Consider the following 12,104-nt stretch of genomic DNA (forward strand, 5'->3'; position numbering starts at 1 on the left):
CCTGGCAACCTACAACCCAGTTGCGCTGTTGATATAAAAAAATAATGATAATAATTAACATGTAATTTTAACAACAGCTGGACGGAAGAATTTAATTTAATATCTCGAAGCCATATCGACAATGCCCACACCTTTTGCAAAGTGTGTCGCTCTGATTTTAATATCGGACACGGTGGAAAAAATTACGATACTCAGCACATTAAATCACAACGGCACAATTTGGATGTATTTAGCCGGCATTAGCCTGCCTATCAGCCTTGCTAAATAGCCTAAATAAGAATGAGGCAAGAAATTGACGAGGTGGAGTTATTTGTGTTTGTTTACTTCTTTTTAGGTTCTTTTCAAGTGTTCAGTTAGCTCGCGGGCTCGAAGTTGACGCAAGGCGAGTTTCATCCTGGTGTATGTGGTTCATTTGCATAACATCTTCATTCTTCGCTTCTAGATGGGGTCTTAAAATACATCGCAATATTGTTGGGATTATATTGCACATGTTTGTAGTGTCATGTACTACACTGTGACTAAATCCATTATGAATTTTTTTTAACAGATTACATTTTCTTATCACCGCCGCATAAACACATCGCCAAACTCTACTATACATAAAGCCAGTATCATTCATAACACAAAACCTATGATTGAATATTTGTATCGTAAGCTACGTAGGTTGAATCTTCACTCTCCACCGCTGATCATTCGCAAATTGTCGGACTAATTGCAAAAGTCTGTTGAAAATTGTGTACAGTAAAGTAATTTGTGTAGGTGGGAATCGCTTGCAAGTCTGATTTATCATTGAAAGAGAAGTATCACGGTACTTAAACAAAATGATATTCATTCTCAGCAAGTCATTATTTTTTTAAAAACAGCTCTGTCCTGAAATGATGGATAAAGCGGATATGATACGGTGTTTATGAAATAATCTGAAGTAAGACACAATGACTGATTATTTTTCGCTAGAATATCTCATTATCACCAATACCCTCTAACCTGATGTTGTGTTAGGACAGAATGCCTTTGCTCGTATGGTTTCATCTTGTGTTTAATGAATCGACCCTCCCATCCCGTGAACTGGGACGCGCACAGCTGATCCCGCGATCCGCCCATATCTCAGCAACGCCTCCTCTCATTTGCTAAGCCGTCTGAAAATGCAAAACGCGGCATTTTATGGGTTGATCCTACGCATGCGCACACCCGATAGTTTTGTTTGAAGGAGTTATCGTAGCCAAAGACTGGACCGAATTTCCCCGGAAAGAGTGTCTCACAAAGGTTTCAAACTAATATAATATTTTAGGAACCCATATGAGAGAAAACCACTCGTTTTTAAAGCATTTAAAGGGCGCGTAGCTGCTTGATGCATTACCATCATCATGTTAGGGCATTATCCAAACGTGGAAAAAGCGCAGCTTGTCAGCTACGTGGAGGATTATTTGGAATGTGTTGAATCGCTGCCTTTGGATATACAGAGGAATGTTTCGTTGTTACGTGAGATCGACACGAAATATCAAGGTAAGCGAAACATTTGTTAAAAGCACTAGTTTGATATGGTGTATATCGCAATGCATTGACGTCGTTTGCCTTCAGCCCGCTGCCCTGTTTCGTTTAAATCCTTCATAACATAAAACGCATTTAAATGTGACGCTTTGATAGTGTTTCTAAACCTGACAGTGTCTCATATATTCAGCTGTATTTGTTTCAGCAACACTATCCCACCACCAGTGATCAGCCATTTTGACTAGTGTACTCTGTACTGTTGTTTGGCTGTGCTCTTTCTTAACGCATCGCCTTAGTTACCATAGTATCTGCTGCATGACGAGCTTTCTGTCGTTGTGTGTTTTGTTCACATGCTGCTGGAACCTCTACAGCTCGATGCCGACGCCTAGTAATGCCTCGGTTGTTTTATTGCTTTGGTGGGCTTTACAGTTTGCAAATCAATGTTAACGTTGCGAAATGATGTCTGTGCAACGGGCGCATGCTTCGTTAACAGTTTAATTCCTCATATCTATAGATGAGAACGTATGCTTCGCAGGTAGGATACTCGGATGTGTGTGTTTCACAGCTGCAGGGGTAGCAGTAGCACTAGAGCAACACAGACATCCAAACACTTGTGGACTGTAGTGTTAAAGTGTTGCTTTGTTAAATACTGGGCTGATTATCACGAAACCTGTCAAGAAAATGTAATTGTCCTATTTTACTCCATAATTATGTTTCGCATGTAGAAAATGAAGGATGTTTTGGGCCAATTAAAGGAATATTCCGGGTTTAAAACAAGTTAACAGCACTTATGGCACATTGTTGATTGCCACAAAGTAATTTCGCCTCGTCCCAGAATGGGGCCAATCCGTTAGTGTGAAAGTACTCCGTATAGCTAAAATAAAATCGCTTGCTAACATTTTCTTTGTAACATCCAATTTTACAACTGCGTTGTCATGACGACTTAACGCAGTAAACTCTTTAAAAAAAAAAAAAAAAAAACGTCCGTAAAAACGACGATTTAAACTTTAGAGCACAAATGATGCACGAGTTTAAACAAAATAAAGTTTTTTTTTTAAATGAGAAGCTTCACATTTCTGCCTTTAAACCCTCCAGAGATTGGCCCCATTCACTTTCATTGCAAGTGCTTCACTGAAGCCTCGATTTTTGCTTAAATTATATTCTATGGGAATCATCATTGTCACAAATATTCCTTTTAATATTTGTAACATTGTCACTTTATTTACATTATTGTTACACGTATTTTACTCCCCAATTCTCATTGTGGCAACATGGAAAAAGTATACATTATTTAGGCTAAATTTCAAGTACATCATAGTTGTAATCTCTTGGTACTGCCTTTAATTTTTGCTTATTTAATGTAAAAAAATTATTGTACACAATTTTTTACTGAAATATATAATATTTAAAAATGATTGTGTTGCGACAATGAGAATCATTATTGAAACAATGGAAATGGTCAAATCAAAACGACTCTGTTACTAACGTAACCTCGGTTCCCTGAGAGGAGGGAACGAGTGTTGCGTAAGTAGCTTACGCTATGGGAAAACTCCGTTTCTCGAGAAATATTGAAGTCTTTATGTAAAACGCATTGCAGCTGCACAGCAGACAGCAATGAGCGAGGCAGCTCGGTCATTGGCTGTGCTGCGGCAACTTGCTCGAACCAATGACGGGGCGACTCTGAATGCGCAACCAATGAGCGCGCTTCGCGCTCGTGCGCTCAGAGCCCGCCAAGATGGGCGTGGCTAAGGCTATATATTAGGCGCCCCGTCATGAGAGTTCTTTAGGTTCAATCGACTGAAGCGACTGACCAAGCACACGCACGGCAGCTTACGCAATACTCGTTCCCTCCTCTCAGGGAACCGAGGTTACGATAGTAACCGAGTCGTTCCCTCTCGAGAGGTCTCTCCTATTGCGAAGTAGCTTACGCTATGGGAACACCATGCAAAACGCCGTGCGTGCTGACTTCGCTCTATAAAGCCAGAGGCAGATGCCTGAGCCTTAAAGCAAAGTGATTATTCAACGAGCCGGCCAACGGCGAGCTATATAATGGGATAATACAGAGCGTCTTTGCCCCAAGGTGGCCCATGGTGGGGCACTCATTGTAAAAACACAAGCACATATCTTATGTACTGATTTTTCTATTTACTGATATACATAAAAAACCCTCTAAGTCAGTCAGAGACGGACCTTATAAGGGAGGAGATAATGCTCAGCATACGTACTCCAGTCCATACTACAGTCAGGCTGATAGAATGTTGGAATGCAGTGAGGGGACCTGTAGGTTATAAAACCTGATAAATGTCGAAGGCGTGGCCCAGCCTGCCGGCGCACAAATATCCTCAATGGGTATCCCACTCGACCACGCGGAGGCCATGCTCCTCGTAGAGTGAGCTCTGACGCCTAAGGGGCATTGAAGGCCCTTGGCTTCATAAGCCAGCGCTATAGCATCTACTATCCAGCGCGATATTCTTTGCTTTGAAACTGCGAGTGCGGCCGCCAAAGCATACGAATAATTGTTCCGTCTGTCTGAACGAGGCAGAACGTTCCAAATATACTCTGAGCGCCCTGACCGGGCAGAGTAAATTAGTGTCGCTTTCGTCTGCTGGAGACGATAGCGCTGCCAGAGATATCACCTGTACTCTGAAGGGTGTGGAGAGCACTTTAGGAATATACCCGTGCTTTGGCCTAAGGACAACTCTGCAGTCGCTAGGTCCAAATTCCAAGCAAGCAGCGCTTGATGACAGCACGTGCAGGTCGCCCACTCTCTTGACTGAGGCGAGTGCCAGCAAGAGCGCAGTTTTAAGCGAGAGCTGTTTAAGGTGCACGGTTCGGAGAGGTACGAACGGGGCACTCTTGAGTGCGTCCAGGACCGTGGCCAGGTCCCAGATCGGTACCGAGGGGGGGCGAGGAGGGTTCATCCTCCTAGCGCCTCTTAGGAAACGAATGATTAGTTTGTTTTTCCCTAATGAGCATTCTTTATCAGGATTGTGTGACGCTGCTATGGCAGCCACATAGACTTTGAGCGTGGAGGGTGTGCGGCCCGCCTACAGCAGCTCTTGCAAAAAGGCGAGTACACTTGGTATCTCGCACGATTTGGGGTTCAAGCTCTTGGTATCACACCAGTCACTGAACACTTTCCACTTTTGGGCATATAAGTGCCTTGTAGAGGGCGCTCGCGCCTCAGTGATGGTTCTCAACACTCCGCTGGGGAGGTTCTCTGGAACCCGTTGAGGGGCCATGCATGAAGGGCCAACAGATCGGGGCGGGGATGAAGAATCATCACGTTGGCCTGCCTGAGGAGGTCCAGCCTCAATGGAATCGGCCATGGGGCAGATTGCATCATCTGCATTAGTTCTGGAAACCACGTCTGGTTCTTCCAGAGTGGGGCTACCAGGAGCACTGCACATTTCACCTCCCTGATCCGACTGATAACCTGAGGTAGCATCGCGATCGGGGGAAAAGCATACAAGGGGCGGCTCGGCCAGACTTGGGCGAGCGCGTCCGTGCTCTTTGAGAAGAAAAGAGGGCAGTGCGCATTTTCCCTGGAGGCGAAGAGGTCGACCTCTGCCTCGCCAAAGGTTTGCCATAACCACTGAACCGTCAGGGGTGGAGAGACCATTCTCCTGGGAGAACTTTGTCTCTGGACAGCATGTCCGCTCCCTGGTTCAGGGCGCCTGGCACATGCGCTGCTCTCAGCGGCGCAGGTTGTGCTGTGACCATAAGATGAGCTCCCTGGCCATAGAGTGCAGGGAGCTCGACCTGAGTCCACCCTGGCGATTTATATACGATACTACCGTCATGTTGTCCGTTCGGACCAGTACGTGTTCGTTTTTCAGGTACGGAAGCAGGGCTCTGAGAGCCAAGGCGACCGCTTTCATTTCCAGACAGTTTATATGTAGGCGCTTTTCCGGGTTTGACCAAAAACCAGAGACAGGCCTGCCCTCGTAAAGGGCCCCCATCCTATTTTGGAGGCATCTGTCGTGATCATTTTTCTCCGTGTGTTCACGCCCAGACTCACGCCGGTTTGATACCAGTCGACGGCCTTCCAGGGTGTCAGGGCTTTTATACAGCCGTGATTCGCTCTGATTAAAAAGTGGCCCGAGTGCCCGCGGCGTGAGTGGGGACACGGCTCTTGAGCCAGCGTTGGAGAGGACGCATGTGCAACAATCCTAGCTGGAGTACAGCTGATGCCGAGGCCATGAGACCGAGCATCCTTTGAAATCATTTGGCGAGCGGCGTACCGCTCTGAATGATGTTGCAAGGCGCCGAATAGCGGCGGCTCTGATGAGAGGCGCGCCGTCATCTGCACTGAGTCTAGCACTATTCCCAGAAAAGAGATATTCTGACTGGGGGATAGCACGCTCTTTGCAAAATTGATTCTCAGACTCAGGCATTCTAGATGGCTGATAATCCAAGATCTGTGCATCGTTAACTGACTCTCTGATTGTGCTAGGATTGGCCAATCGTCAAGGTAATTCAGTATTCGCACTCCCGCTGTCTCAGGGGGGAAAGTGCTGCGTCCATACATTTCGTGAATGTACGGGGGGCCAATGATAGGCCGAATGGTAGTACTGTGTACTGGTATGACTGTCCCTCGAAAGCGAATCTCAGAAATGGCCTGTGATGAGGCGCTATCGAATGTGAAAGTAAGCGTCTTTCAAATCCACTGATAGAAACCAATCCCCGGGGCGAACTTGCGCGAGGATATGTTTGGTCGTTAACATTCTGAGCGAGCGAATCATTCAAGCTTTGTTCAGATGTCTGAGATCTAGGATGGGGCGGAGGCCACCGTCCTTTTTCGGGATGAGAAAGTAGCGGCTGTAAAAACCCGCCTCACTCATAGAGGGAGGAACAGTTTCTATAGCGCCCTTCTCTATCAGTTTGAGCACCTCGGTGCGTAGAACATGTGAAACATCTTTCCTCACTTTCGTCTCGACCACCGCTGAAAAGTGGGGTGGTCTGCGAGCGAATTGAAGCGAGTAACCGTGTTTTATTATGTTCAAAACCCATTTCGGCATGCCGGGGATTTTTTTATTTTATTTAATTTTTTTTTCAGGCTTTTGCTCGCACAGATATGGCTGAATGCTGGCTGGGGGCGTGTCGCAGTGACGTATGGGCCCTGCCGGCGAATTGCCTTGTGCTAACACTGAGCTTACAGCTCTCAGAGGCGCGGGAGCACGCCGAGCAGCTTTGTTGAGTGCCGAGTGCAGGGCTGCGTGTGAGATTACAGGCACGCGCGCTATCTCCGTAATGCTCGCAGCATGAGCTGGAGAAATGTTTGAAACTTTATAGATAGTGTTTACGGGTGGGGGTGCATACATTGTAATAGGCACGCGCGCCACTTTCATAAAGCTTCCCGTTCTTAGCGGGGAGTTTCTTGGCTCGCGCGTCGCATCTGTGATGCTCGCGGCATGAGCCAGAGAACTGTTTGAAACTGTATGGGCAGCGCTTATGGGTGGGGGTGCATATACCGTAGTAGGCACGCGCGTTTTTGGGCATGCATACAGTGTTTGTGTGTAGGGGTGCATGCATGACAGCAGGCACACGCGCTACCTTTATAGTATTTCCCGCTTTTACTGGGGAAGTGTTTATAACTGTGGGAACAGTGCTTGTGTGTAGTGGTGCATACATGACAATAGGCACACGATCCACATTTATGGGGCGTCCAGCTTGAGCTGGGGAAGTATTCGGCACTGTTTGGACAGTATTGATATGTGGGAATGCGCACTTTAGTGTGGACACGTGACCCCTTAGTGACACAGGCAGAAAATGACTCTTTTTGTGATTTCTGTGTGTTGCCGTTAAAACGGCGTTTGATTGCAGGTGAGCGAGTTCTGTGACTGGCCCATTGACTGCTGTACAGACATTTCCAGCTGCCTGTAAGGGGACTGGGTAATGCCTTGCAGGAACCACTCGTCCAGCCGGCTGCGGGCGGGTTCTTCCGGAGAAGACCAGTCGAGCCCGAGGTCTTCCACAGCTTTGGACAGGATGCGGACGATCTCTGAGTCCATGCTGGTGCCCCTGCTCGTAGCCGCTAATGTCGACGGCGCAGGGTCGAAGGCCGAGCCCGGCCAGTCGTCGGATGCAGCGTCAATGGAAAGGCTGTCATCCTTTTCACCGTCGTCCCCTGACGCGCCGAACGAGACGAGACCCACCGCTCCGGAGGGGTGCTGGTCTGCCTGCGTGAATTGAACTGGCGGCAGGGATTCCTCGGGTGGTGGTGCTCTGGCGGCCTCCGTGAGCGGCGCTTTTTCTTGCGCGGCTCGAACAGAGGGGATGGCAGCACGGTGGTAGCAGGCTCGTTCGCGGCGAAGGCGGCAAAGCGAGCGCGCAGCTCGGTGAGGCCCAGGGAGTCACATTCGGGGCATCCGCCTCGAGTGAGAGCAGCTTCTGCGTGGTCAGGTCCCAGGCAGCGAGCGCAGAAAATGTGACTGTCCCCGTCAGGAAGAGGGCCTCCGCACGAGGCGCAGGTCGAAGGCATTTGAAACAATGCCTCGAATTTGCTCTTTTACTAAATGACAAAAAAGCGTCGCAAAGGCGAACACTTGCAAAGTAGCTTAGTAAAAGGATATCAAGGTGATGCGCGCCGGATGGCGTAGCAGAAGGCTTTGAAGGCGGCTGAAGGCGCCGGCGTCCTTGTAGCAGTCCTGCTGTAGGCTTGTCGACGGCGGGCGAAAAGACTCCAATAATCCGGAGGATCCAGCGAAGAGAAGGTCTTTGCTGAAGGAGATTAAATCTAAAGAACTCTCATGACGGGGCGCCTAATATATAGCCTTAGCCACGCCCATCTTGGCGGGCTCTGAGCGCGCGAGCGTGAAGCGCGCTCATTGGTTGCACGTTCAGAGTCGCCCCTTCATTGGTTCGAGCAAGTTGCCACAGCACAGCCAATGACCGAGCTGCCTCGCTCATTGCTGTCTGCTGTGCAGCTGCAATGCGTTTTACATAAAGACTTCAATATTTCTCGAGAAACGGAGTTTTCCTATAGCGTAAGCTACTTACGCAATAGGAGAGACCTCTCGAGAGGGAACATGTAGACATTACAGTAATGAAAATTGGGTGGTAAAAAATGCCCTGCAAATAATGTTACAATGCCAAAAAATCTTAATGGTCCTAAATTTAGGCATCATATTCTTTATGCAAGAAAATATTTCATATTATTGATTTAGGGTATACATGTAACCGGTTGGTTTGTTTGTTTTGTACAGGTTTTGTGAGTATTACCAATTTTGGTGTGCACAAGTTGCATCATCTATGTGTTTCTCAGCTATGATTGAGAACATTTAGACCCCAGAAACACTTTCTCTCATTCTTCTATTTTTTGTGCCACTCAGAAGTCCTCAAGGAGGTGGATGAGATTTATGAAAAGTACAAAAAGGAGACTGAAAGTGGGCAGCGCAAGCGGCTGCAGATTCAGTTGCAGCGAGCTCTTATCAGCAGCCAGGAGCTTGGAGATGAGAAAATCCATGTGGTCACACAGATGATGGAGGTGGTAGAGAACCGCTCGCGTCAGATTGAGGCTCACTCGCCTTGCTTCTTAGAGCCAGCAGAGACAGAGCGACCTGCAGAGAAGGTGAAACATGATCCTGGAAGCACCTCTGCAAATGTTTTGCCAGAGCGCTCTTCGACACGGCGACCCAGACGTCAGCGCAATAGTGAAAGCCGTGACACTTGTCACAGTGCCAACGGTGCCCTGGAGAACCTGAGTGAGGAGCCTCCGCAACAGCCCAGAGAGAAAAAGTCCAAGTCGGCCAAGAAGAAGAAGCGCTCCAAGGCGAAGCAAGAGCGAGAAGCATCGCCAGTGGAGTTCACCATCGATCCCAACGAGCCCACCTACTGCCTCTGTGAACAGGTGTCCTATGGGGAGATGATTGGCTGCGACAATGAGCAATGTCCTATTGAGTGGTTCCACTTTTCCTGTGTTGGACTCACCTACAAGCCCAAGGGTAAATGGTATTGCCCTAAATGCAGGGGCGACAGTGAAAAAACTATGGAAAAAAGTGCAGATAGGGCCAAGAAGGATAGGCGGTCCAGGTAGTGCCTTACAGAAGATGTGCTATGTGAATATTGGAGATAGTTTAAGTGAAAATATGCCTGTATGGAGATGGAGAATTTTTGTGTTTAACTTATGTTAAAAGGTTCTCCTTGTGCACTTAGCCTGAAAAGGTGCTGTTGAGGCAAAGCGTTAGGATGGATGGTTAAAAAGACCAACAGTTTTCATTAACCCCGGAAAAAACAATGTTTAAGATACTGCCACACATGTCCCTAAGACTATGAAGAGTTCTTTTTTTAAACTTTTTTTTTCTATAATTTGTTGGTTTCAGACGGCAAGCCTCGAGTTTAGATTTGAGGCCACCCAGACCAGGGTAAGAAGCGTGTTAAAAAAGAGGCACTTGATGAAAATGCACAGGGTTTGATGAACATTATGTCCACACCTTTCTTTTGCATTTCTGATTCTTTCATTCCACATTTTAGCAAATGTATATGAAAACATGCCTCCGAAATGTCTTCCAGTGAGAGAACAAAATAATTTTCTTTGTTACAATCTTGGAGTGATGTTTTTGTTAAATTCTTTTTAAGTTTCTTCTATTTAAATAAATCAGTGCTTGTTATGACTTTATCAGCTTGTTGTTGTGATTTTATAGAGAGCAGTATCACATGGGCCTTCTACAATACAAAAGTTTTATGGAGCTAAATTCATGACTAAAGTCTTTGAAGCATAAAAGCATGGTAAATTGCTCTAATCGAAAAATAAATGCATTGTATTAACAGCGCTTGCATTAAAATTAATTAAATTTACAGTGCTTGCATTTTGGGAGGCTGAAATTTAACATGGTTGTATTTTTAAGCTTTGAATATTTCATTTGGAAACATTTCACAACTAATTTGTTTATTAAAAGTAAAACAAAAGTAGTCACCTTCCAAAATATTCAGTTTATTTGAAAATACCACCTAGATTTTTCAACAATTAAAATTCTGCCTGTTCTATTTCGTTTAACAAAATTCACTTCCTCAAATTCAGTGGTTCAAATTCAATTGGAAATGCAACCTTCCACATCTGAGTACCAATGCACAATCTCAACCTGGTGCTATACGTTCTCATCAGTAGGTGGTGTATTGGGATTTGGTGTTGATTGCTGAAGACCAAAGCTACAGGTAGAGAGAATGGCGTGTATGTTTTGATGGTTTGTTTTACAATTTGAAAAAGATTGTTCAGAAGCAATGAAATAATACATTAATAAATGAAAAATTAATTAGGCCTAAATCAATAAACAACAGGACTTGTGCACGAGTTGGTACAAAGTGGTTGCATGATTAAATTCAGAAGGAATGATGTCGATGTTATACAGTATCTATGGGGAAATTGTCTATCTTGGTGCATCTTCCCACATTGCTTCTCTTTACAAACTCTACCTCTTCCTCTCTGGCACATAAGTGTGATGTCACGTGCATATTGTTATTATGCATTAATTTCACCGGTATCAATTTGAGCTTAAAGTGCAGCTCTTCGCCTAATCAGTGAACGTTTGTACATTTACCCTATATTAGTGCTTCCATCACCCTATTTGCACATGAAATATGCCTGCCTACATGTTAACCTATTTATACTTTTTATGTAGTTTTCACAGACCCTATAAGCTTGCACCCCAATGGTCGACCCACAGATGATTTGATGAACAAAGCACCGATTGTGTAAAAACAGCAGTTTGTAGCATCCAGCACAAAAGTAATAACAAAACTATGCATTTAATTACGTAGTTAATTAGTTTGATTATTTAAGAAAATAACTGAAAATTTCTCAGCAAGCTAAATTACAAGTATTAACAAAGTTATGCAAAAATCTAGGAATCAGCGACACTATACCATCAGATTTCAGCACTTCACAATGGACAGTAAAGAAGCACTTAAAAGTGCGTCACACGTTTGTGTTAGTGCAGGTTTGGGAAATGCACTTGGAAAAGGAAAGAACGTTCGTAACTTCAACTTAAGCGTTAAGACCCATAGTTATTAGAAAAGCATGCAGCCTTTGTTACTCATGATCAACGCACTTGGCTGGGAGCGCTCTCCGTTTTAAGTGCATAGAAGCAATGGCAGCTTAGAAAGAAATGGCATGCAAAGAAAATCATGCAAAACAATGTACATAAATTAAGAGAAATGTCAAGAGATAAAGCTCTCGCTCCCTCATTACATATGGTCAGCGCATGCGTTTTGTGCAATAGGCGGTGTTTGGGGGGTGGCCATTGCCATATGAACAAGAACTCCATTGCGCCAAGTCACATACACATACATATTTGTATTTACTAAAACCAACATAATTAAACAATTAGAAATTTCATTATCTAAAGTCTTCTTGGATCTGTTTTACCTTACCTCAAGGAGAAGTGCTCTGTCAACACTTTAAGATGTAGTTGACACCAAATTTTAAACTGGGCTCACTTTGTTTCTTTAAATGTTGCACTTCATAGAGTAGTTAAATCAAATCAGCAGATAGTCAGTTAAATAATAGAAGTCAGTTAAATCATAATTGTTTGTTACATGAGATAAACAAATAATAAAATAAAAACGGCAATTGTGTTTGTTGATTTGTCTGTCTTTTATATGCCTACGAGAAACCT

General features: G+C 45.1%; 1 protein-coding gene across 1 annotated transcript; it reads left to right on the forward strand.

The window, feature by feature from the left end:
- The first annotated feature begins 1,211 nt into the window (after positions 1-1,211).
- LOC127651822 (inhibitor of growth protein 2-like) lies at positions 1,212-10,094 on the forward strand. The gene is made up of 2 exons (XM_052137850.1): positions 1,212-1,503; positions 8,823-10,094. The coding sequence occupies exons 1-2, from the start codon at positions 1,365-1,367 to the stop codon at positions 9,524-9,526; spliced, it is 843 nt and encodes a 280-aa protein (XP_051993810.1). The 5' UTR covers positions 1,212-1,364; the 3' UTR covers positions 9,527-10,094.
- The last annotated feature ends 2,010 nt before the right edge of the window (positions 10,095-12,104 follow it).

The sequence above is a fragment of the Xyrauchen texanus genome, chromosome 11 (genome assembly GCF_025860055.1).
Source record: "Xyrauchen texanus isolate HMW12.3.18 chromosome 11, RBS_HiC_50CHRs, whole genome shotgun sequence".
Taxonomy (NCBI): Eukaryota; Metazoa; Chordata; class Actinopteri; order Cypriniformes; family Catostomidae; genus Xyrauchen; species Xyrauchen texanus.